Source organism: Pseudopipra pipra, chromosome 9 (assembly GCF_036250125.1).
Source record: "Pseudopipra pipra isolate bDixPip1 chromosome 9, bDixPip1.hap1, whole genome shotgun sequence".
Lineage (NCBI taxonomy): Eukaryota > Metazoa > Chordata > Aves > Passeriformes > Pipridae > Pseudopipra > Pseudopipra pipra.
Genome location: NC_087557.1, coordinates 24,004,125 through 24,030,636, shown reverse-complemented (window position 1 = coordinate 24,030,636; position 26,512 = coordinate 24,004,125). Strand labels below are relative to the sequence as shown.

General features: G+C 40.2%; 1 protein-coding gene across 13 annotated transcripts in view; it reads left to right on the top strand.

Moving 5' to 3' along the window:
- Positions 1-26,512, top strand: part of ELAVL4 (ELAV like RNA binding protein 4) — an 82,721-nt gene that overhangs the window by 28,520 nt on the left and 27,689 nt on the right. For all 13 annotated transcript variants that reach the window (XM_064665276.1, XM_064665275.1, XM_064665274.1 and 10 more), the window contains one exon: positions 11,119-11,359. In XM_064665276.1, the coding sequence (XP_064521346.1) occupies positions 11,119-11,359 (241 nt within the window). The remainder of the gene's footprint in view (positions 1-11,118; positions 11,360-26,512) is intronic.

Sequence of the window (26,512 nt, the reverse complement as noted above, 5' to 3'; positions counted from 1 at the left end):
CGTGAGAGATTCCGGAGAGCGCTTCAGAATTTGACATTGTGTTTGATAATTTATAGAGCACAGTTTATATTTAACTGTAGACATGCTAATCCAGGGGAAAAGAGTAGTATATTTTTAGAATCCTCTTTTTATTGTCTGTGCTTGTCATCACCCAACTACTGAAAGAAGCGTTGACAAATGTAGATGCTCACTGGGATAGACATTTGTTGAGTTTAATTTTCATTATTAGTCTTTGCTAAATGCAAAAGTGAATGTTATTTGTGTGATAGTCTTTGGAGGAGCTTTGCAGCCACACGTAGCTGTTGTGGCCGCTGGAGGAGCCGCGTTCTCCTCCAGCGTTTCAGTGCCAGGCTGGACCAGGACACCTGGGCTGAATGACTCTGGTCAGGGGTGCTTACGTGAGGTACTAGTCTTAATAATGACAGTGTCATTTCTGTTTGAGGTGAAACACATGGGTGGAGTGGATCCAGCTCTAAGTTTAAAGAGTCTGCCTGAGGCTGCTGAGCGTTGTTAAGGAAAGCCTGGGCAGTAGAAAGGACAGTAGCTTGGTTGGTTTGACTTTAATACTCAGGCTGTTCTTATGTGTTTAAGCTCTTAAGACACTTCTGCCTGCTAATCTGTTAATGCTGCCGTACTCCCAGCTGCCTTTTGACATCTAAGCAGAATGTACTGTGTGGGGTTTGAGTCAGGGCAGCTGGGGTGGCCTGGGTACCTCCCTGTCACCAAGCACCTGTACCTGAGCAGGGGCTGAGCTCGGCAGGGCTCCTGTTGGATGCTTGAGCAGAATCATGTTTTAACCATGAGTTTATCTATGAGGTCTGCTCACCTTTTGAAGAGGAGTTTTGATATATTTTTAATTTCTTCATGTTCAGGGGATGTTTGTTTATTCGCATAAGAATTTGGTGAATTTGAATATCTCATTTGGAAGTTTTAGGAGGCGTCTTAGTAATTGGAATAAGGTGGGTGTTTGGTTTGGTCTGTGGCACGTTTCTCTTCCTTAGTACAGAGATTGTTTGTCTAGGATAAACCATTATGATCTGTGTTAGCCTGACCTGTGACAGGTATGTGCACATGTACTTGATATTTTGTCCTCTATTGACAAATAATACATTATTTATCTATGGGTAGTAGGGCTTTGGGATTAGCATAGATGCTTTCATGCCTGAGATTGATTGTTTGAATTTAAGTATTACTGAGATATTTATCCCATACAGTATATTAAAACTTACTCTTATTTGAGCCATTTTGTAGCGATTTGTTAGACCATCAGAGTAAACAGCTGCCTCTTCTTACTAGAAAGTAATTTCTGATTATTTTTCCACCAGAAATTTGTCAAGTCCTCAACTGCTATTACCTGTTCATTACCTTTAAGATGGTGATGGCCCTGTTCCTTCCAGTAATTCATTGTAACTTTGTCTACTCTAGGTATGTTACAGAAGCAAGAAGGTCTATATTTTGTAAAAAGTGTTTCCATAAGCAATATTAGTGTGGTACAGGGCTGTAGACTAACAGGCGAATGGTAGAAAAGATGTAAATTTATTTCTTATTACTAATATGGCTAAGTTTTAAGAGAAATACACTGTTGGTTTGCAGCAAGCAAACATTTCTAATGATAGAGATAGGACTTAGCTGAACATCACAGTTTCTATTTTGGGGTCTATCTCGCTGAGACCTGCAAGCAGCAGTATCCATAGAGATGCTGTTGCCAGCAGTCGAGATGTACACATGTTGATTAGTGTTTCCTAATTGCGTTTACCAGTGTGTCTTCATTAAGGTCCTGTTGAGGACAGAGCCTTAAAACATCTTGAATGGGGCATGTGTTTTGCAAAGCCATCCATTCCTGCCTAATGTAAGCCTGTCTTTGCATGAAAAATACATGGGCAACATTTTCACAAGAGCTTATGGCTTAGGAGCTGAAATCCTATTGCAGTGAACATTAATGAATCTTAAATCGCTTAAGGGCTTCTGAAAATTGTAGCTTTTTGTTTCTAGAACTTCAGTAGAAATAACAGCAGTGGGGGGTTGGATGTTCCTAGGCTTCACGGAGAGCCTGTGCTGTCCTTGCTTTGCTTTGCCTTCTGGTAAGTAGATGTTTTTAGGTTTTGCTATGGCTTGTAATACAGCGTTCACTGTCTAAACTCTCGGGGTTGCAAATGATTCTAGATTACTTTCTTAAAGGGAAAAACCATAAAGTGGAATTGTGACAGGTCTACAGCAGCTGAAGACTTGCAGCTGTCTGCTTCTTACATGAAGATGTACGTACCCGTGGGAATCTGTGCGTCAGTACACAGTGCAACATGCATATTCCCAAGTCAGTAATATAATTCACTTACAGATTAGCAATATATAACTCAGTAATATAGTCAGTAAACCACACAAGTAAGTAGTGATTAGGAAACAAAACAGAGCTAAAAATAAAATGCAGAAAGTAACCAGAAATATAAAAATACTTTCTCAATTTCCTTTGCTTTCATTTCAGTGTATTTTTAGGCTGTATGTCCTTTAGACTGAGGATCTGTCTTAAATGTTGATCTCTGCCATGCTCTTGTCTTGTCTAGTATCTAGGCTTTTGAGACCTTCTTCAATCTTTCAGGGTTTGCCTCATGTACTTAATGCTTTTGGTGTATCTTTCATCACCCCGTTAGCACAGATTTTAAATACGGTTTTTTTAGTCACCATCTCTTTTTCAAGAGGGACAGTGCAGTCACTGGGAGACCTCTTGCCTCTGATATCTCGCTAATAAACTGCAGTCTGTGGAGAAAGAGGATGTTTTCATCAAATTTTGGCTTGGAGCGTCAATCAAAGAAAGATCTTTTTGCTGAGACTGTTTTTTCAGACTCCTTTAGCCTTTGTATGTATCTTGAGAGAACAAGTAGTAGCCTTGGTGAAAAGCCAGGAGGGAATAAGAAGCAATCCAGAATCATGAAATGAATAAAATAAAGCCCTTGTAAAAGTTTAGGTACAGACTTGCCTGGTATGAATTTGGCAGAAGTAGAAGAGTGATTGAAGAGGAAATAAATGTTCCTACAGAACTTAGAGCCTGACCAGGTTGCCTTTATTCCAGTTCAAAAGTAGTACAGACCTCTGCGCAGAGGCGGCTGGTGACCCCCAGAGATGCAGGTGGGCAGGAGCCTTTGATGAGTGTGTCCCAATACAGAAGTAGGACACCTCCCTGTCACCAGCCTTTGTTGTGGCCTGTGGATGCAAGGGCTTGTAAGGGTTTTTAACCTGAGCTATTTGGGTAACCTATCTAACAGACAGGACACATCTATTTTTCTCTCCGGGTGTTTTTGATGATGGCTTTCTCCAAAACTCTGCTCCAGAGCAGTGTTTGAATGCTGTGAAATCAAGGCTGTGTTCTCCCATATCTTCCTATGGTAAATCATGTTTGATGGCAGAAATGATAACAAGCACATTCTGATAAAACCATTCTAAATAAAGAAGTGGGTAGCTGGCTGGCATTCTGGAAGTCAGTTTGTGGTAGTGAAAAAATGACCTTGACGCAGGGGCAGCAGCAAACTTCTGTGTCCATCACCTATTCTAGTTTTCCTCATCATTTCACTAGTGCTGTTGCTGTAGACTTTGATAAGGTATTTGGGGTACACCTAAGAACAGAGCCAAACACCTCTGAGGTTTCCAATGGGCATAGTTTCTCCACAGTCTTTGCAAGAGGTGAGGAACCTGGAAACAGTGGTGGAAAGGGAAGCCCAGTAGAAATCCATAAAGAACCTCAAAGTCTCTGAGTTCAGGTAATACATAAGACAGAGTTACAACTATATTCTGCTTCCAGAAGAGCAGAATTGTTGTCCTTACAGATGTGCTGTGCAGCGCTTTGCCGTGCTTCCCAGAAGTCATTGTGCATGGAATCATTGTCCATGCATCTGCTCTCCAGTCCTGTGTGTTTCCTCTGTGCCTTACGGAGTGCAGAGCTGTATGTATAATTGTAGTTCTCCTCCTCCTCCAGTTTCTTGTCCCCAGAGCAGCTGTAGGAAGAGTAAAAAACCATACGAAGTGTGTGATATGGTGCCTTTGTTCCTACCTGTGTGGTTATTGAATGTGTAGTTCCATGAGGGGTTTCCTCTACTGCTCAGTTAGTAGTTACTGATGTTGAAATAGTTGTGGCTTATTTTGGTGTCTCCTTTTTCTCCCCACTCATTCCCTTTTTGTCCTTGAAATCAAATGCAAAACTGTAGAGTCTGTACTTCATGGGAACAGAAGACATTTATCTGAAACTCTCTCAAAGAAAATGTGATTTGGTGCATCATTACACCAGTTTGCTTTTTGAGTAAGTTGTTAGGAGTTCTGTAGAGGACCTTATCACTGAGCCAGGTTTGAGGGCATGGTGGTGCGTTATGGAGCTGTCACAGCTTACCGTGTAACTTCCAACAGTTTGCCTAGATACTTTCCTCTGGTTTGATTTTTCACTTCTGCAGAACATGGAATAAAAGTAACAGATTTTGCCTTTCTGGTTTTTGTAACAGTGTTGGTACAGCAGCAGTCCCTGCCCTTACTACCCATTTGTACAGCACAACTTGGTGCTGCTATCGTTTCTATCCTTCAGGCACTGCTGTGATAACAAGTAATATTGCCAATAAACTTTGCATTTGTTTCACTGCAGACTGGGGACAGAATATCTTGTTTTAGCATATTCACACAAAAGCCTGTAATGGACTGGCTCAGGATAAACTTAGCTATTAAAGAAAATAATTTCCTCCTTTATTTGAACTGAAGCTTGCCTCTTAAAACGAGTGCATTTGTTGCCTTCTCCATTTGGATCATTTGTGTGCTCTATACAATTATTGTGGCACCCATAAATGTGAATTTGCTGAAAATGTTTGAATGCCATTTCAACCTGAGTGCAGCACACTCAAAGCAAGTAAAACAACTGTATCTGTGCTGTGAGAGCCACAGACTGCTAGTTTTCTGAGTTGATATTTTCAGCTGTATCTACATTTAAAATATTAAATAAGACTTTTACTTGAAGGAAGGTAAAGATGGAGCATGAGTGGTGAACATGTCAAAATATGGAGTGTTAGATAATGATTTGTTTCTGGAATATTGGATTTCCCTCCAGGCAGATTTACCCAAAAGCTTCATTTTCCTCCTTTATTTCATGTTCATGATGTATTTATTAGGTAAATAATAGCAAAGTCTAGTTGTGCAGTACATAAGCGTTAATAAAAATGTAGTTGACAGTGAAATTTGACAGTTGTGTTACAGTTAAGAAAATCTGTACTGGAGCTGCACACAGAGCATCATTTGCCTCTGCTAAGGTCAATTTAGAAAGAAGCCCAGCGTGAGGTCTGCAGGAGGTTCAGGTGCACCTACTTCTTGCTCTGGCTGGAGTTGTGGTTTTGAACCAGTGAAGACTGAAAATCACTGTCCTTTTCCTTTAACACCCCTAAGGGAAGGTGGTATGATGTGTTCTAAACATTTTATGATCCAGTGTCTCGTTCTACAAGAACGTGCTAAATCCTCATGGCGTGAGTCGCAGGGAGTGCATCTGAAGGTGGGGTGGGGAGTGCAGTGGCTGGTCCAGGGCTGAGCGACCTCCTCTTGGATGTTCTGATGTATTTTCTGCTCCATTCCCACGGATCAACCTGGCTCTGGCGTGGCTGTTCGTGGCTCAGCAGATGGCAAGGCTGTGGATGGATTGGTCAGGCAGCTCCTGTAAACGGGGGTTTTCTAACCTGCAGAAAAGTTCTAGAGGAGCAGAGGCTTGTACTGTGCTGACTTCAATTCAAAAGAGCAGATTTGGTGGGAGTTAAAGCGTGTTTCTCATTGTAGAAGGAAAACCTTTGTGAATCTGTGTTTATTTTCTTTGAGAGGTTTTGTTTGTTTCTTCTTTTGTCATCGTTTTTCAGGAGATGGCTGTGGGACCTCTGCCATGGCACCATTTGTTTTCACTTGTAAAAGCAAACAACTTGCAATGCTAATTAAAGAGCTTTTTTAGATAAAGTAAGAGCTTTGCATTATTTATCTAAACTCTTTTTTATGGGAAAATGTTCTGAGTTTGTTCATTAATGAACACTTAGAAATAATATAAAATTAGACCTCATGAATTCTTCATGAGGTGTAATTTGCCATGATCATTTTTCTTGGCATTTAGGTGCTGTGAACAGTTCATTATTCATAGCTAACTTTTTTGACTTCTGAGTCCTCAAAATGGATATGTCTGCATGAATTTTCTGGGTTTTAAAGTTTTTTCCCCGATTTTGATTTTAGGAGAAGATTGTTTGTGGTATGTTTAAAAACACTTCTCTTTAGTGCCTATAAATAACACTTATTCTTAAGATCCTTAATTGTGACTTTTTTTTTTATACATACCAAATCAATTTTTGTTTATTGTGGAGTACACATAATTCAGATGGCAAGAATGGGTGCTGATTGTTTGCTGAACACCAGCTCTGTTCAGTGTATATATGTGGCAGTCTCAGTTCAACATTCAGACCTGTTTTTAGACTGCTGAGAACAAATTTCGTAAATATAAAAAAAAATGTATATTTACATTTATCGAGCCATTGGCTATTGCTTCTGCATGCAGTAGGGAGATAAGGCTGTCTTAGTCTGTGGGTAGTTTTCTAAATGATTCATTAACTGTGCTTTGTAATGGTAGATGGATGTCACACATTTACTGTAATAACTGAAGATTAGTGTCAGTTACTCTGGCTTGTAATAGTTTGTAATTGTAATAGTTGTGTTTATGCACACAGGTATTGTTTGCGTTATTGTTGGAGCTAATATTTCAGCAGGAGTAAATTGAAATTGAATTAATTGAAAAAAAAAAACCAACGAAGATATGATAGAAGTATTTCTGAAACATTAGTAATGTAGGAGTTGCTCTAATGGATATTTGTGGCTGATACTCTGTGGGAGGGGTTATACCAAGCCTTTTGGTAAGCAGTGTTTTGCAAAACACTGGCAAAGCTTATGTTGTCTTCCCCAAAGCATTTCTTTGTGAAATCTGTCAAACTAAAATACCTCTTGCTTTGCTGATAACATTACCATAGTGAGAAAAGTAGTGCACCAGGAAGTCATCATTTTTAAAAACAGCAGTCTGAAAAACATGCAGAATTTGAAATATGGGTTACCTTTAACTTACAAAATTGCAGTCTTCAAATTCTGTCACAGATAGTATTTTTCAGTGTTACAGAGTATTCAGATTATTGGTGGCTAAATGATCAAATGTCTATTAGCAGTAACTGCAGTTTATTCTTCAGAGATACGGTTACCCTGTATATAGAATATTGTATTGCAGTACTGGGAGTCTGGCAAGTTATTGCCAAAAAAAAAAAAAATTAAAAAAAAAAGGTGTCTTTGTACCAGTAGCATGTGAATGTCATCAGACATGACATTTGCACTGTAATATTTCAAGACCAGTAGTAGTTGCCTAAATTGGGTCAGAGAAGGTCTACAAAAAGAGGTGTTGCTCAGAGCACAGAGGTATTGCTAATTTTACATGGGTATAGAGCTTTAATACTAATCTTCAAGATAATAATAATCTTCAGTATATTTTGTTTTTAAAAAATTAGGGTAGGGGCTAAGTCACTGTTAAATTTTCCACATTTATTTTGCCTATATCTGAATAAGCCCTTGATGAGTTAGACAGAGTTACAGCCTCCTTTAATATTTTGATAGAATTGGACTGCTGCCCAATACTTTCCTATATTTAAAGAAGTTATTACCAGTAATTAAAACCTAGTAAGTTAACTGCCTGTCCCAGAAACGGGAGTATCAATTTCAAAAATGTTCGTGTTGTGATACAGGTATTGAATTAAAAATGTAAATCTTAGTGTTGTGGATAGAAGAAAAGAAAACCATACAGCGAATGTCATGTTGAAATCTATTTGAATAAATAATGTTACTCTTATGTAATGTGCTGACTGATGTGGAATCAACAGCTACTTAATATTAAAAACAGTCATCGACAATAAATGTCCCAGTGCATGCACACTGAACTCTGCACAGGGTTTGAGCACCAGACATGCCGGGGAGAGGACTGAATGTTTGGAAAGGAGAGCTAGGACTTACCTTTTTGTTACCATTAATAATTTAAGTGTTTACTCGTCACGAGAATCAGTATGTACAGCTAAAGTAAGTATTATTCCTTTGTGCTCGTAAGAACTTTGAATGCAAGCTCTGGTATGTAACTGCTTTTGCACAGAAATCCATTGTACATGGAGACTTAAAATTATGCAGTAAAAAAAAAATAAATCTGAAATTTGTTATTAGAAATGCTTTTAATAATTTTTCAAGGTTTCTCTGTATCCATTGTCTCTTTTTTAATATAGCAAGTCCATTTTAAGTAACCTATGACTTGGCAATAATTTGAAGGGCAAATAAGTGCCTCAGTTTTCCTTTGTACTGTTAAAAAATCAGGAAAACTTAATTGGAGTTGAGAATAACTAGGAAGAAAACCTGGCACCTGGTGCAAAATTAGTTTATGCCAAGATACTTTGAAGTATATGAGGAAATGTACTTGTTCAAGAACAGATTTTTACCGAGCAGCTTACTCTTTAATGTTCTAAATGTGTTAAATGTCTGAGTTGAATTCTGTTCCTTTGCTTGGTGTGGAAGGTATGCATGCTGAAAACGAACTAAAAAGCATTGCAAAATGCCTAAGTAGGACACCAGGCAGTTTCGAATTTTGTTTTCTTTCACATATTTTTTAAAAGATCCAGCGTTATTGTCTACTGTGGGGAACTATAGATAGCTTTTGTGTCTGTTGCTAATAATAGATGATGTACCTTCCTCGGTGTGTTGTGCTGAAGTCCTGCTTCTGCTGTAACTGAAACCCATGGTGTGGTATTCCTGCTGGCTTCAGAAGGGCAGGATCAGTCCCTAAAACTGCAGTTTATCTTGTGGGTTATGTTGGGAAGAATATGGTCCAATGATGTAAAGGCACATGGAAAGCTGCGGTTAACCATGTCAGCTGCTTCACTCATCTTCTGACTACGTGTTAGCATCAGAAGTGGAATTTTTCCCCCAATTTTAATCAAGTTGATGCAGATCCAGCCTATGTGAGCGGGCTGTGCTGAGCTGAGGTGCACTAGCCTTGGGGTGTGAACCCCAGCCCCGCAGCAAAGCTTGGAGCCGGTGCCTGCTGTGGGGTCACGGAGGTGCAGAGATCAAAGGATGATCTTCCAGCTGGAATCCCCAGCTAAACAGATTTGGCAGCGTCTGAAGCATTTAGTAGTATGTGTGAGTAAATACATGTATGAAATTGGATTGAAGAAGGGATGTATGGCCGATAGGTGAAAGGGGAAATCTTGAAGGAAGAGCGTGGGGCTGGCACAGCTTGGCTGAGGATGTCAGCAGTGCTTGGTGCCACGTGGCTGGTAAAATTGGCAGGGGGACTCTGGTTTGGATGTGCCCATGTCTTTCAAGAAGCGACTATTTTTGTGCAGTTTATTTTCCAAATGATTCTGCTGTATGGTTTAAGGCATTTCTGTTAAGCACAATGTGACAAGGCTTCTTTTTATTTAAAAGCTGTTAAACCAAGTAGCTATTCCTGGGCTTGATAATAAAAAATAATGGTAATTCAAAACTTATTTCCATTGATAAAAAAGAGGGTTATTTCCTAAATGAGATATTAAACTAACACTGAAGCATTTCAATTAAAAAAAAAGACATGACCAGAATATAACCTATTTAGACTCTGAACCACCCTCGTGCTGTTAATTTTAGAATATACACCCTTTTTTTGGTGTGTGTGTGTGTGTGTGTATGTCTCCATCCTCCTGAATTACAGGCCTAATTTGTCACAACATGTACCTCCCTGGATTTAAAAAAGAAAGCAAATTAAGTCTTGAGTAATTATAATAATTACAGGATCAGAAGAATACCAGGTTCAGAGTGTGATGCCTTAGCCCTCTGTTCTCCTGTGTTTATCCCTGTCCCTGGGCAGTGGAATCTCCTGCCTGGGGCAGCAGTTTGGATCCCTGTCTCAGTCCTTGATGGAAGGAGACTGAGCCTGTCGGAGGGTTATCTTCGATACGAGATACCAGTGAGGCTGCACATCACAAACTTCACAGTAGGCAGCAAAAGCCACCATTTGCTTCAATTTATCCATATTTGAGACTAAGATGATGTCCTTCCTTTGTCAGCAGTGACAACAGTAAAGACAGGCTGGAAGCCACAGTAAAGCAAATAAGATAGAAGAAGCTTGAAGTACCCAGGTTTTTCTGCTTCCTTTGTCTGCTTGTGCAGTATTTGGATGAAAACTTGTGTTCTGCAGATAAACATGCAGGCAGCTTTGCTCACGTGATGGGTGGCACTGGTGACAATGGGGCTACTGTCCTGCAATGCACTTTACTGAGCTGGATTCTTATTTATCCTTTTTTGGAAAGGTCTGAGTTCCTTCTGTGAAAATTTGAGTTTCACATTTCAAGATAGATGTGCTTGTTATAATTCCAGCCTGCACCTGTGCCTGATAAGCCCTTCTCTGATTAAACCTTTTTGATTTCAGTAAATATCTGAAGACCTTTGTATCTCTGAAGATTGCAAATCTAGGGCTTTATTATTTAAAGAGGTGTCAGTTCGTTTGTGGAAAATATAGATGGAGAATATAGGTCATCACTGGAACCAGTAAGTGGTATATCTTGGGACACTGAGTTTATTAATTGAAGGAGGTCTGAATGATGACACGGTGCAGATTGACTGTGCCTGGTTAATGTTGTTGTCATTGCACTCTGTGATACAGTTATTAAATAGGTAAAATATTTTACCTTTTCATATAAAGCCATACACTTAGTTCATCTGATTTAATGGAACTATAATTTTAATTATGATTATTACCTTAAATTATAATTAAATTTATGTGGTTTAAATTTACATTTGTGAAAATGGCTGCGTGATGAAAGCAGAAATCAGCTTCGCATTAACAAAAAAAGAAGGTTTTTTAACTGCATCTTAGTATATGCTCACAGCCAAAGACTAGCATGACCTACTTTGCAACAATAACAGAGGAATCAAGCCGGGTTTTTTTGTTGAAGTATCTAAATTGGCCACAAATGCTACCTACTCATTCGTTTGTGAGTATCTTTAAAAATAGCTATTGTATCTATGAAACTTAAAGGTGGTTTTTTTCCCCTTTCTCTTTTTTTTTTTTTTCTGTAGATAATTAGCACCATGGAGCCTCAGGTGTCGAATGGCCCTACTTCCAATACAACCAATGGACCCTCCAGCAACAGTAGAAACTGCCCTTCCCCCATGCAGACAGGGGCTGCTACAGATGACAGCAAAACCAACCTCATAGTCAACTATTTACCCCAGAACATGACCCAGGAGGAGTTCAGGAGTCTCTTTGGGAGCATTGGTGAAATCGAATCCTGCAAGCTCGTGAGAGACAAAATCACAGGTAAGCGCTTCCTGCTGTAGCTTTTACCTGCACCGGGGTCAGTTTACCTTTGGGGACAGCAAAACCTTAGTGCTTGTGTTGCAAGTGCTTAGCACAGGGGATGCTGCGGATACAGTGGTAAACTTCTTCAAATGGCAAGCCTTTAGCTTTCAGTGCTGCACACGGGATCCAGAACAGCTGAGAAGCCCCTCACCTTTCAGCCTCTGTACAGATCTGAGGGGAAGTCTGAACATTGCCAGCCTGGATGGGTGTAACACTGTGCAGCTGCTTGCAGGAGAGCTCAGATGAAGGCTTTACTTTCCTGATCGTTCTCATTTTTATTTAACATTGACTTGTAGTCAGAATAGCTTGAGCCAACTGACTCTTCCTAATTCTGACTCTCTTAATTGAGCTTCACTTATACCTTCATTAAATTTTTGCTTGTTTAAGAACACTGTAACCTAAGATCGTTCTGCATGCCCATCACAGCTTCTTGACCACGATGTTCTGAACAGCAGTGAACTGTAGTTGGGACACACTGCTCTGAATTTCGTTTGGGCATTTGTAGATACTGATTAATGAACGGTTTCCCAAATACATTTTAATGTGCTGTGATCATTTTTTGTGTGGAATGGCACCCGTTGGTAGGTGCTTTCAGAACAAAAGCCTCCCACTACAGATGCTGCCTCAGGGAGGAGAGATGTCTGCACTGTCACTAGGGGAGGTGTGGATGGGTGCAGATGCACCTTGCCTGCTCCGTATCCTTGCTGCTGCAGCCGGGAATTCACTGGTGTACAAGATGATGGGATGAAACATCAGCTTTTATTGCTTGCTTTATAGGTTAGTTTTATAGGTTGTGTGTCTACTCACACCGTAGGTGGGGAGCAGCTGAAATTTCACTGCTGTTCAGTGCATCACCAGCACTGTTATGTTTAGCACAGAGCAGCAGCCTCGGGAATGAAAGGGTTCCAGAAAAGGAGGCAGCTCCTCTCAGGTGCACTCCTGGTAACTTGGGTGTGTGCTCTGTGGAAAGAGGCACCGTGGAAAGATGAGGAATTAAAATGCAAATCTCCATACCTACTTCTACAACATCCTGGCAGCCATTGTATTGGCAGCGTTAGGATGATCTGCTTAGTGCTTTTCGACATGCAGTGCTTTTTTATTTATTTCCTGACGTACAGCAATGCTCTAGTTGAACACAAGGCACATAACAAATGGCAGTAGCTGCAGGGCAGCTCAAGTCCTCACAAGTGTAGTCCAGCAGAGCTTTCTTTAGCACATTGACTATGATGTATCTATTGCAGTTTATCTTGTGATTTGGCCACAGCTTTGGGCATTTTAAAAGGAAGAAGATTGAAAAATAGAATTTACTTATTTATTTTTTTTACTGTTTTTCTACATACTGTTGTTTCTCTTCTATCTGAGAAATATAATTGCAGTTTAGTTCAGTTATTTCAGACAGAAGTGAATACCTAACCTTCATCTGCAGGAGTCCAGTGTGCCTAGCTTGGATTTTGATCATGGCAGGTCTTGTGTTTCATGAGTACCATATCCCTCAAATTCATGGTTATTTCCTAGCAATAGAATTTCAAGACTTTAGATATTCACTGTTGTTTTTGTAGGGAATTGGCTGTCTTTGGATGGAGAGCCATTACTTCATCGGCTAGGAACAGTATTCGTTTTGTTTCACTCCATCTCCAGGCTTTTGTCTCTTTTTGTATTTGAAGATGTGAGAATTTTGCTATATGGTCATCTGACATATTCTTGGGTAGTCTTTTTGCCTGTGCTCTCTTTCAGTGCAAAGTCCATAAATCTTCGATCACTAAAATATTTTAAAGGAACCGTTCTTTAAAAAACCCTTACGCAGAGATCTCGAGGGCATCACCCCTACATGTTGTTTCAAGAAATGATACAAGTACTAAAGAACCCAATTTGCAAAAAAAAAAAAAAAAAAAAAAGTCCTCCAAATTATTTGTGCTGTATTTGAAAACAGAATTTCATCTGCTAGGGTTTCAGGCCTGTTTTCAAGGCATTGTGCAACATTACTAAATTTGAGGATGCATGTTCATTGCTCAGATTGAATTCAAAGTTAGCAAATCAAATGCAGTTCTCTGCCAGAAGCAGTTCATGTTTTAAAGGTTCTTAGAACATGGAGAGTAACAAAATGGAAATGCACTGAGGTCATACCCAGCTCATCTTTCCGGATCATCACTATATCTGTTCTTCATTATGCTCCTGGTTGGGTTTTTTTGGGGACAGGAAGGGTGAAGTATGCCAGTGGGCTGTAACAGGGATGCCTGGCGGCTTTTCAGGGGTTCTTTGCTTTTTCCTTGTTCAAAATCGATGAGGGTATTTTTTTTTAACAGTGAAAGTTGTATTGCAAAAAAACCAGTAAATTCTGAAGCTATTGCTGAAATGGTGAAGATTTGAAACAGTGTAGCTTTTATCTGCTTTTGGATTTTTTATAGTTTTTGTTGACATTTTGGCCTCTTTTTTAATAAATCTCATCTGAGCAAGTTCTGTTTTGTTATGCCTCTAAACAAGTCTTGTTCTGTTAAAAATCTGATTTGTCTTCGTATATATGAAGTTTGCCTCCTTGCTGAGCTAAAATATCAGGTAAATAAAAGAAGAAAAAGTTAGCTGTAGGGGGAGGTTGCTTCAAGAAAAATAGAAAAGGTCATAAACTGAATCATGATTGAATAGTTATCCTGGCAAAACCATGGTAGAAAATCTCAAATGTATTTCTAAGGCTAGGTAGGATTGAATTGGTTCATGTAAAAGGTTCCATTTCCCCTGTGAAGGAGCTGCACAGATTTTTGTGGAATAATGTTAAGTCTTCCAGAATGTTTTTGGTTTTTTTCGAGGAGTTCAAAGGTGTAAAGCAAGTCTGTTAAACTCACAGGATCTCTGATAGAATTCGTGACCTGAACTCTTATTAAAAATGGGTTAAACAATATATGTCATGAATAGTCGCCTGCTCAGTCTTCTTGCAGTCTTAGAACAGTAGTAGGAGTTTTTAATAAAATTGGTTTGTGATGTTACCCCCTCGCTTTGGAAAGACACATGTTTAAACAAGCATATTCCTTCACTAAAAAACTATGCTAATTTGGTAGTACACCGTACTGAGTTGAATAGGAATGACAGCTTCAAAGACAGCCTTTAATTTGGTATTCAAAACCAAAATCGTAAACTTCGGTTTTGTTTGGTAGCTTCTCGGAACAGGCAGGATATACAGAAGCATTTTTTAAAGATGCTGATGACTTGAGAGAGGAGATGGAAGTCAGGCATACATTTTAATTATGGGGGAGGGGTTGCAATAGCAAAAGTGGGGGGTTTTTTTGTGCTGCAGAGATTTTAAGGGAATGAGACAAGGAAAAAACAGACTGAAGATAGTTGCCTTCATTTGGCAGGGTGTTTAATAAAAGCAGAACTTGTGGTTGTAAAGTGTGCTTATTAAATTCTTCATTTACACTACGTAATTAATTCTAGCATTTTAAATTAACAGTGAAACTGGTCCCTGCTGTACCATTTCATAGCTACAGCATATTTCGTCCAACAACCCAGTTGTTCAGGTTTAATCAGCTGCGCTCAAAAAAATGAGAAGGAACCTGAGTTCAAAAAAAAAACAAAACAACCAACTAAGTAGCATAAACATTTCAGAGCAGTGCTAGATTAAGGGAGGTGACTTGATGTAGGAAAACCACGGCTTCAGATGGATGTGGGGCTCAGCACTAACCAGTGATGCTAAGCTATACGGTGTTTCAGATGCTCTTATTTCTTATTCTGTGTTAAGAAAACCAGTGACAAATATCTTCATGACTTGAAGGAGAGGGCTTGAACTCATGAGAATATTCAGAGAAGAAATGCTGAACTTGTTTTGTCCTGTGTTTGAAAACAAAAGACCCAGTCAGCGTAGTGTCCGTCAGACACTGTAGTTGCTGCTGGCCAAGTGAGTTGTCCTTGTTGACATAGTTTGTGTGTGGGAGAAGGGGGTGTTTGTTATTAATTATTTAATTGATTTGGTAACCTTAGCTGAGCTTTCAAGACTTACATTTTTATTCCTCTGTAACTTACCCAGGAGTTTATATCTCTGAATATTCAGATGATCAGTATCTAAAAATCTTCGGTCCTCAAATAATCTTTCCTGTCTTCAAATGATCCAGGAACACTGTAAAGCAGAATATTTATTGATGTAAGATTTCTCTTCATCTCTTAAATTATGATTGAATATGCATAATGCTGCTGTGTGGTACAACTTGATATTCTTTGCACGTATAATCAGGAATGTCATTGCTCCTCTGCCCATAATGCAACTCCGGATTTTTTTATTTTTTTTTTTAAATCATTCCTTTTGAATTTGCAGTTCCTTTAAGACTAAGCACAAAGACTGAAGTACTTCACTTTAATTTAAGGTATTTTTAATAGGACTGATGCATTAAAACTGTGTTCAAAAATAATCATGGCATTGTAAGCATAATATAGATACTGATGATCCTAGTGAAAATCCAGGACAGACAAACTGTTGACTCAAAATGTAACATCTTTGTGTTGCTGCATGTTAGGAGAGAAGGAAATATTGACTCCTTTACCTATAGTCTTCTCTAGAAGTTATGGATTGTCCACTCCTCGCTCTTTGGGTGTTCAAACACATGATCCGAGAACTGAAAGCCAGTAAAATGGTGGAGTCAGAAATAACACAGCACTGACAGTGTAGGAAAGTATTTTTCCTGTGAGCAGTGTTCAGTGCTCAGTCCTCCATACAAACCAGTAAATTCCTGACCTGGGAAGAGTATTCCACCTGTGCTCTCAGCAAGCCACCATGAACCCCTTCTGATGCAGAAGTATGTCCACACTGTGTTAAGTTGCTATCGTGTGCCCTCTATAAAAATTTTTTTCCTACTTCCCTGTAAAACAAGCAGCTCACCAGCACATACTGAAAAGGTGCTGCTGTAAAAAAGCCAAGACCCAGATTTTATTTAACCGACTGTGTTTCTATCTAGAACATGCTGTTCAGAGAGCTGCATGTTTGGAGTTTCCTGAAATTTAGGGCTTAATTAAGGAGCCTGAATTTCGGCAGCATCTGGAACTGGTAACTGCTTTGAAAGCAGTGGATGGAGAAGGTCTGTATCCTGAGGAGCAGAAGCCATTAATTGCCCACTGTGGTGATGTCTCTGGGAGGCAGGAGGGAAGGCAGGCAGGCGTGACCATGTTCCCCACCCGTACCGCTCTCCAGGAGGGAAGCTCTTGGATTTGATGGCAAGTGTACAGTAGGAGGAAAACACTCCTTAAGCTTTCCTTGGTAAGCAGACATCTTCTAGTATTGGCCCAGTGTTTGCAGTAGGCAGCAGCTAAGTTTTATGTATTTAATGGGAGGCTTTGATGCCTTATAGAGTAGATGACCGAGAGGTCACAGTGACCATCTTGGGATCGAAGGAGGACTCTGAAAGCCCATCATAACATAAAGACACAAAGCAAAAATGGGATTAATGGCTAAATTTAATTATGGGGAAGAGGCCTTTTGCTAATAGAGTTCATGACAGTAGGTAACCATTGCATGGTTAAGTCTGCATTTGAAACACTTAGGCTGGAAATTGCAGAGATATTAGTAAAATTGTCCTGCTTTGTCAAGGGGAGAAAAGATTTATTTTTATTCAAGGGAAATAGTTCACAGCTATTTATGTTTAGAAACTGCAGATAGAACACGTATTCACTGAAAAATTCAAATACAAAGGGTAACAGTGTTTTTTGTATCTTTTCTCTTAGAATTTTGCAGAAGGGCATGCCAAAAGTGTGTCCTATGGGAAGAAAAAATGACCCATATGCAGATAAATATAGCTTACAGTGAAACCCAGCATTAAGTTACCTGATCCTTAAATGACTGAAAGTCTAATCTGAGCATAAACTACTTCTGTATTTTATGTCCAGTTCACTGATTGTGCTTTGAAAGTGCCTTCCATTTTGAGATATTACTGGTTCCAGCAGTTTTCCCCACTTAAAATACATTAAACAGATAGGATTATAGAATGTGGGGATTATGTTAGATAAGACTTATAAACTCTTTAGAAAGTATGTAAACACTCATGCCTCATGGCATAAGCCCACCTAATAACAGGGTTTAGTAGAAAAATACCTTGTAGAGGTAGTTTATTCCCTTGTTGACTTGGAAGGGGTTTTTAGTAATTCTCTGTAAAGCAGTAGTAACTAGTCACTGATCTGTGATCATTTATTTGGCACAGATCTTGCTGCCCTGGACTGAGTGGTAGCAGCAGTTTCATTGCTCTAGTAAAAGAGGAGAATTAATACAATCCTTCAGAACAGGGAAAAAAACCAAACTAATACTGTGGTGTTCACCATATATAGAGGAATATATAATTCTAGTACTTGGCTTGATTGCATTTAAAGTCTGTATTTAGTAGTGCCCCTCAAATTGGCTGTATAGGGAATCTCTGTAACAAGCTGTGGAGTTTTTGCATTTGACTTCCTTGAAAGCAAAAGACTTGGTATTTGCTGAAATAGGAAAAATATTTATGCAGCGGAGTACTCTGCTAGAGTTCTTTTGTCTGAAAAATAATACCAAATTAAGTGAATTGCCTTAGGTTTTTCAGGAAGTGACTGTAGATTGGCCTTACAGTACTTTAGTAAGTACAGGAGATTGGTATGGGAGTTATTTCTTTGTGTTGAGTGCATAGTCAAAATGTAGCGAGGAAAGAGTGGTTAGACAAGAGTGTAGCATAACTGCAGCTGAAAGTGAAGTGCCCAGAGAAGCAGAAATCTAAAATAATGAGGTTTAGAGCTGAAAAGAAAATTCTTTCTCTGAAACAGCTGGAATACAGAGTAGGCTTTAAATTTTGGTTATAATCTTTGTCTGGTACTTCTAATTGCAAGTGGAGAATAATATATTAGAAGATATGGAAAAACAGACATGTTCCAGGATCTCTTAAACCTAAAATGTAAAATTATTTTTAAAATACTAAATATATAGCTCTGAATGTTATTAAAGACCTTTGATAAATTGATCTTAATTTCGTAGCCTAGTTATTTTTATAGCTTATTTCCTGAAGTGTATTCTGCTCTTGAGCAGAGATAAACTGAATTTCCATGTTGTATATCCTATTTTAAGGGATGCAGATTCAAGACAATCCCCAAATATTGATTATTTAAATGAACATTTGCATTAAGTATCTGAACTTAGCACTGTGGGGGAGAGAACACAGAAATGGTAGCGAGTGTCTTAGTGCTGGGTTTCTGAAATGGTTTTGTGTGGTTTGATGTCTATGCTAAATGCTGAGGAAAATGGTCAAATTAGTATCCATCATTTTTGTTATCGCTTCTCTGCAGTCGCCTGGTGCCTGCTCTGTGCTGATGAACAAAAGAATTTTGATTTCTTGATTATTGGGGAAAAAGGCAATTGAAATGAGCATTGGGGCAAATAGGCAGAAAGGAAGTAGGCATGACCCTTGTGCTGTGAAAGAGCTTTCTAATTAACTTCACCAGTTGCAATCCTGAGCTGCTTCTGAAGTGTATTAAATGCCTTTAATGCATATTTAGTGTATTCTTCAGTTTTTACTGCTTGGTTTGAGTAAATAACATCACCTTCCCATCAAGTGTAGTACAGAAGGATTAGCATGGTTCTCCTCAACAGCACAAGCACACCTACCACTCTGAAATCATGACTTCCAAATACAGGGTTATTTATGAGTCTTCTCAGTGTATCTGCTCACTTTCTGCTCTGAGACCTTTCTTTCCATCCTTCGCATCACCTGCATTGAGTATAACTGTGTACCAGGGAAGAGCTGGGTGAAATGGCTCTGGCAAAACCCTCTATTCGATGGCAGTCCACCCTTACCTTCCAGTGTTGTCTGGCCTTTTTTAGAATGTCCTCCTTCTGCCCTCCCCTCTAGAAGCCCAGACCCTGTGCTTCAGCACTTGTGCACAGCTCCTTGTAACCCTTTTTCTTTTCTTTCTTTTTAGCCCAAGGAGAAAGGGGAGGAACAGCATGAGAGAGTGCGAGCAAAGTTCTGAGAGACTGGCAGCCATGCCCACTAGCAGTGCACTGTCTTCCAGCCAAGGCAGGGTCTTTTGGGGCACCATTAGACAGCCCACCTAGGTACCTTTCAGGGCTTTGACTTTCCCAACATTGATCCATTTCCTGCTGCTTAAGAAGCTCTGCCCTTCAGCCACACCGGTGAACAGCATGTCCGTGCCGTGGCTGTCACCTCTGCCTGCCTCCCCAGTGCTCTTACTACACAACTTGTCCAAGAACAGAAGTGACCTGTGTAAAACCAGTTTAAATGGTTTTGAAAGTGATCCACTTCCTGCTCTCCCTTCTCACGAGGCTGCTTTGCACCAGAACTGCATTAGGAGTTTCTTCTTGGCTTTTAGATTGTGTTTAGTAAACTTGTGACCAGGATTACCTGACCTGCCTGCAGTAGCTGATTCACAGAATCAGTGAGTCAGGAAGTCCTTGCCTTTTGTCTGAGTTTGATCCATCATCACTTGACTTTCTAACCAGTTTGTTTTCTCTACAGCCAGAAGAGTTCTGCCGAGATCTTCACCTTTACTTTTGGGAATGGTCAGCCTGAGACCTTCAGAGCAGTATTGGGATCTGCTGTCCATGGGAGTGTGTACATCCTCAGCACTCCTGCATTTCCTCTCTGTTTTCTGCTACCTCAGTTTAAGTGAAGTTCCTAAACTGATCCACTAGTTCTTCAGGTTCCATCCATTCAGACCCCATCCTTCAGACCTTCTTTGCTTTTGGAATTATCTGTCACTTGAGCAAGGACCCATTTCACATGATCAAGCCAACCTGCTTCTGTCTCTTTGTCAAGTGAGATGCCATCTGCAGAGGGCTAGGTTCCTTTTGGGATATCTGCTGCTTGGAGGTCTTGCCTGGCCTTAAATACTTTCCTTCTCTTTTGCCTCCAGAAAACTTCAAAGGCTCAGTCCCTATGCTTGGAAACAGGCTATTGTCTTAAATTGGCTTATGATTAAGAGGTGTTAGTTTCTAATTATGTTATTATGCACAAAGATATTTGTGGGGGTTTTCTGCACCTGCACACACTTAACACTGCTCACTGCTTACTCTTTTCTCCCACTTAAAGTACAGTTTCTCTTGTTTGCCTGGATTGGGAGTCCAACGGCCTTTGTATGCGGCTCACTGGCAATTGTGTGCTTACAGTCAGCACAGATAACCATCTCGGGAATCTGGGCTGTTGGAAGTTGCTCTGATGCACAGCCTTTGCCAACAAATCTCTGGATTTCAGCAGTATTCTCTTCATGTCCTGTGCTTCATTCCTGGAACGGTCATCGATAGGGTACTGCAGCCTCTGACTTTTTAAACCATGTGTGGTACAGCCTGAGTTTTGTTTGGGCCCTTCCTCATCTCTGCATGTCTGTTAAGACTGGTTTTGCACAGATGCCACATTTCCCATGTCTGTGATGCCACAATTTTGTGGTTCCTCTCGTGTGTGAGGTTTCTTATTTTAAGAAGAGAACGAGGGGACGAAAGCATCATGGCCCTGGAGTCCAAGTCCATTTCTTTGGCTTTGCTCACTGGCTGGGCTTTGGCTGACTTACTGCCGGGGGTTATTGGATGTAGGTGCTTTTCCCCATCCTTCTTGGACAGTCACTGATCCTGCAGATGTTCCTGCTTGTCCCTGCTAGGAATTTCAGTGCAAGTTACTGACTTGCAGGTGCTGCTGGAGACAGGATACTGGACCAGACAGACCTCTGCTCCAACCTAGTACTGTTGTTCTTATGACTCTCAGCATCTGTTTAAGCAGTGGAATATATCAACTTGAGGGGAAAAAACCCTGAACACTTATTTTTATTCACAAGAGTCCCAACTGCCTTTTTTTTTTTTGTACAGTTAGATGGTTTTTAAGGGGTGTTGCAAAAGCAGATGGACAAAAAGCTGCGTCATACTCACCTGCAAGCAAGCAAATGGCAGCATTGCCAGTGTGATTAATTGTTGCTGTACTAGAGGGGCTGCTGTTCCTGCAGTACAAGGTCTAATCTCCCTGCTGCCCTATTCAGATAATGATGCTCACACAGATTTTAAAGCACCTTAAATTAGCTATCAACAGGCTTCCTTCCTCTTGCTGCAGCATTCTAGGACCCACAAAATGAGGCTGCCTTCCTCTTCCCAAGGATTCTGTTGGCTGGATGGAGGGGGTGTTTTGACTTTCCCTGCTGTGAGGACCGTAGGTAGGGCATGAGAAGATAGGACATGTAGCAAGGAAGAAGTATTCTCCAGCAGTTCCTTTTTTAGACTCCTCTGTTCTCCTACTTGCTGTATCTGTGTCATTTCTATTTACCAGTGCATCTCTTTTCCCAATTCTTTTTCTTTAAATATTTTCCTGCTCTGGAAGCCACTTTGTCTTAAACAAAAAAACCCCCACCATCTCCAAACATGAACAGCTTGGGAGCTTGACTGATAACATATTTTTCCCTTATGCTTTCTTCTGCATTGGAATAGCTGCTCAGTTACCTTGATGTTGTTTGTTGGTAGGATTGTGGTACTGATGTGCTCCAGGTTAGGTACCACCTACGTGTTTAGTATTGTGAAAAGCCTTTTACAAGAGTTAGTTGCATCATAGAACCTGCACTGTTTTTGGTGGTGGTCTGCCAGCAAGAATGGCTTGTACTCATGACATCAACCCATGGTACCTCCAGTGCCATTCATGTGGATAATGTCATAGCAGAAGGTGCTAGCAGATGAAATCTGCCACCTTAAAAAGGAAAAGATTTTCAGTCTAGAGAAAATTCGTCAAGGAGCATATTCGTGCTGATATTTCTCTCAACAAAATTATCAAGAATTTGAAGTGATAGAACTATCTATGTGCACACAACACAGTCATAATATTTTCTCCTTAAAGCAGTTTTCCTTTTCGTTACTGTTATCTGCAAGTACTTAAAAGGAATTATTATAAACATTTGAAACATACTTAAATTCCTGCTCTTGTTTTAAAATTCTTGAAAGTTCTGTCTTAAAGGTGAAACAAATTTGTGAAGTAGGCTCCCTGTAGTTTATGTACTGGTGGATAGCAAAATTTTTATAGGTAGCACATTTTGCAATACAATAAAGTGGCTTTACCTTTCTCAGCATCTTTCCAGATGCTGTGTAAAGTAATCTACGTAAATCTAACTATTCCAGATTAACCTTCTTAGCTGTCAGGTTGCAGCTCTTATTTATGTTTCTGCTGATCAGATTAAAAATGCTGCAGTCACGGGTTGTGTTGTTAATATTGAATTTTGTATTCCGGTCTGTAACAAATTACTTTCCTCTGTGCATTGGCAAAACTGGTTAGTAGAGCTCAGAGTTTAATTAGTGGGCTGTTGATGAGACAGAACAGGTATTCCAAGTCATTGTTCCGAATTACTGTGAAATTTGTTGGTATTGTGGTGGCTTTTGTTATTTGTTGTTTGACAGAGGCTGAGGTACAAAACCTTAACTGTTGCTGAATTAAGTCATTTAATGACAAAATTACCAGGGCTTTTTGAATTTGCAGTCAGCCAGGTTTCTGGTATTGCAACTGCAGTATATTGTTATGTCCTACTTAATATTCTTGTTTTGCAAAACAAACTCTTGTTTTTCTTCAGTTTTATGTTTCTCTGCCATTTCCTTTAGACTGGAAGCATTACTGCCACTATTTCCACATGAAATTATTCCAGGTTTGAGGATGCACTGGACTTTCATGTCTTGGCTGTGTTTTTCCTTTCCCAGTTCCTCTGCTTGCATAGTTCTTCTCATTGAGAGAGCATCTTCTTGGCCTTTTAGTAAAGATCTCTCACCTACAGACCAAGTTGTGGGTTACTTTGAGCCACAATTGACTTTTCACTGTACTGATGCAATTCTCTGACCCTTTGTAAAGTGGGGATCTTGGTCAGTGCACAGGCTCTGTCCTGGTTCTACCTTTCTTCTCCCATCTCACCGCCACTCATTACCATCATCTTCTAGAATAGTGGGGTTTCTCATACACTTTGGCTCTGGGTGCCTAGTGTTGCTCATTTTTTATAGAAGTTTGGTACCTTTGCACTGAAACTGTGTGTATGGTACAGTATGGGCTCACTTTGATCCGAATTTACTGTCCTTTTGATTGAAGCCTGACCAGGGGAAAAAAATCACCCTTTCCTTTGGTTTGCCTTCAGTTTCTGCTCCATTGTTCAGTGTTAAGTTTTCATTGCCTTCCCCTTTCATCTAAATTTCAGAAGTGGCAGCATTTGGGATGGTATGCAGGAGGGAAGATACATCTGCTGTAATGAAGCATGTACCTCTTCTGTGACCTGCTGGTTCGTGCTGTTGGAGTGCCTTTTCTCTTTGGTTTCAGATCATGTAATTTTTTTTACCCTCTTTTAATTTCATCTTATGAGTAACACTGTTAAGTAGCACACTTCTAATATTTCATCTTCAGTCACAGTCTTTATACATTTGAAGTATCTATATGCTTTTAGTCACAGTTTAACCAAAGGATACTGTATTTATTCTTTTACCACTGAACACTTTTAAGCTGGCATCTTAAGTCACTCTTGAGCCTTAGCTCTTGCTTAATTTAAAAACCTGGTGGTTGCCAAAATTTACCTTCAGTTTTTTGCCTTTCTTGTGTCCAGTACATGCATTTCTTGTTCAAGTTGAGCACAGTCTTTACCGTTCTTTATTTACTGCTGGTCCAACAATGCTGTATCCTTTCTCCATGATGTGACATCCCCTATTTGGGATGAGAAAGGTTTCCTACAACATATTTAATTCCTGTTGCAGATTTCTTTCCACACTGCTGCTTACCATTTTTATGTGCTGATATCTTTCAATTTTTTTCTGTTTGTTTGGTTTCACTTTTTCTTACTGAATCTTGTTTCAGCTTAGCCTGTTTGTTTCTGAAGTCTGCATTCTTGTGTCTAATTCGTCTTTTCAGCATTGAATTTACTGTTCAGGATAGACAAGTCATGGCTGTTTCTTGTCCATTCATGCCTGTCCCCAGAACACTGGATTTTTATAGTACAGTCCCTGTTCTGTTCTGGGACAAAGCGGGGAGGAGTGCAGCCTTGCTCTTCTCAGAACAGCTGCTAATTCAGAGGCTGTGTGCTCCTTGAAGGAAGGGGGAGGAGAAGATGAAAAGAAGGGAAGCAAGAGATGTCAACTGAGGGGAGCAAAATCCAAATATTTGTTCAGAAATGGAACTCACTTGTCTCGTGCATGTCAGGAGCAGTAGCTTTTGAAAACATACTTAATCAGTTGCTTGCAGTAGTATGAACACACCCGTGCTGAAAATCCATTTTTACGTTTAAAGAAACTTGATAAAAGCAGGAAAACAAAAAAGAAAAAGGAGGATAATATATTCTGCAGCATGAAATGTGTGTGTTGTTTCCAAGATATCTCCAGCCCAGCACAACTTGCAGTGGGCCAATGATAAGGTTCCAGCCTTGGAGTAGAGAGATGCAGTTTTAGTTCCCTGTTTTAGCAACTGTGTTACTCTGTCCAAGTTCACCCTGGAAATTGTGATGCCTTTCAGTTTCTCTTCTCCACAGTAGGAATAAAAGTGCTTTCCTCAGTGGTGTTTGTGAGGAAAGGTGCGTTTCAGAGATAAAATGCTTCCACGCTACGGTAATGGGAACAGCAGAAGACTCCAGCCAAGTCAGCAACATCTGTCTCAAACTGCCACTTAAGCTTTGCATGCAGATTAGTCCATGTCCTCCAGCACAGCAGTCACACAGCTGACTTGGTTGAACTCTCTGTAGTGTGCAGGTAAGAGCAAAGCCTTGTTTCAGGTGAGATGCAGAACACCTGCAATGACAGAAGCCTTTAGGAGTCTGTAAGGCACTGTTTTCAAGAGCAGTTGTTGGTATGGTCAAGTTTAAAATTGAGCAATTGCGTGTTTTTGAAAGTCCTCCTGAAATTTCTGTGGGAGTAGGGTTTTCAGAAGGGTCTGGTGGTGCTGGGCAGCATCAGGCTGTCAAAGCATGCCTCGTCTTGGTCTGTTTTCTGAGTGGATATTGAGGCTACTCTAGAGTGAGAATCGTTACTGTGTCTAATTTTTGAGGGATGGCAGCTACTGTCAATTAGTATTTCATTTACATGAGAACTGCTACTGCCTGAGCATCTCTGAAAATCAAGACATTAAATTACACTGTCTTGCATTAAGAGATTTGTCAAAGCTACAGAAGAGGACAAAACTCATGTAATCTCCTCTGACACTGCCTGGCAAAATCAGGCTTTCTAACTCAACAAGGTGCTGGCTGAATGATGTTGCTTTTTGCTGTGGGTAGCTTGCAGGTAGGCTTTTGGGAGTCTTGCTTTGTTTTTGAGGTCACCGTGTTCAGGTCCTTTGTGGTTGTCTTCCAAAGCAAGATGTGGAGGTATAGGGGTCACAGTTACCTCACTAGCACGAATCACTTGATTGCTTTAGCTGTGTTAATAGGATTTGTTTCACATTTGAGCAACACTTCTCTTTATTCCCCTTTTATTTTTCTAGGCTTGTTGTCATGGTATCTGGCACTTTCCATTCAAATATTAAAATTGAGTGAGCGGTGTCTGTATGTCTGGTTCATTTTCCCTCTCTTATCCTGTCCCTGAGGGAAAGTTTTCCGTGGGATGTAGCACACTGTTTGCAAGGGCTTCCTTTGGGGGATTTTTTAATCATGTAACAGCATCTCTGTTGGAGAAGGCCTGGTGTGAAGAAGCCCCTTCCACTTGGACTGGAGTTTATTAAATCCTGTGTGCGTAGAGCTCCCCTGGGACCTCATTGTGCAACTCGTGTCTCCCCTCGAGCTCCCCAAAAAAGACCTGTCTCCTGCATGAATGAGCTTTTATCTCTGGCATTTCCAGGATTAAGGCAGCAATAGGAATTTTTTCCCTGCAGATACCTTATGGGGAGCACCTGACTTTTTTGTTATTTGGGTATCAGAGCTCTGATGCCGTGGGAGAGAGTTTGCTTGAGGGATCTTGTCCTGTCTGAGGAGCTCTGTGTCATTATGTAGGCTTTGCAGGTGCTGTAGCTATGGAACAGAAGGGGATTTTCCTTGAGCTTTGGGTTTAGTTTTGCTTTTTTGCTTGTTATGAAACTACAAGCATGTTTCTTAGGAGGGGATCTGTTATAAGGGCATCCCATTGAGTCTGGAACCTGGCTTTACTCTCCAGTGGTATCTTAAGAAGAAGGGTCTACTGAACTCAGAATTTGC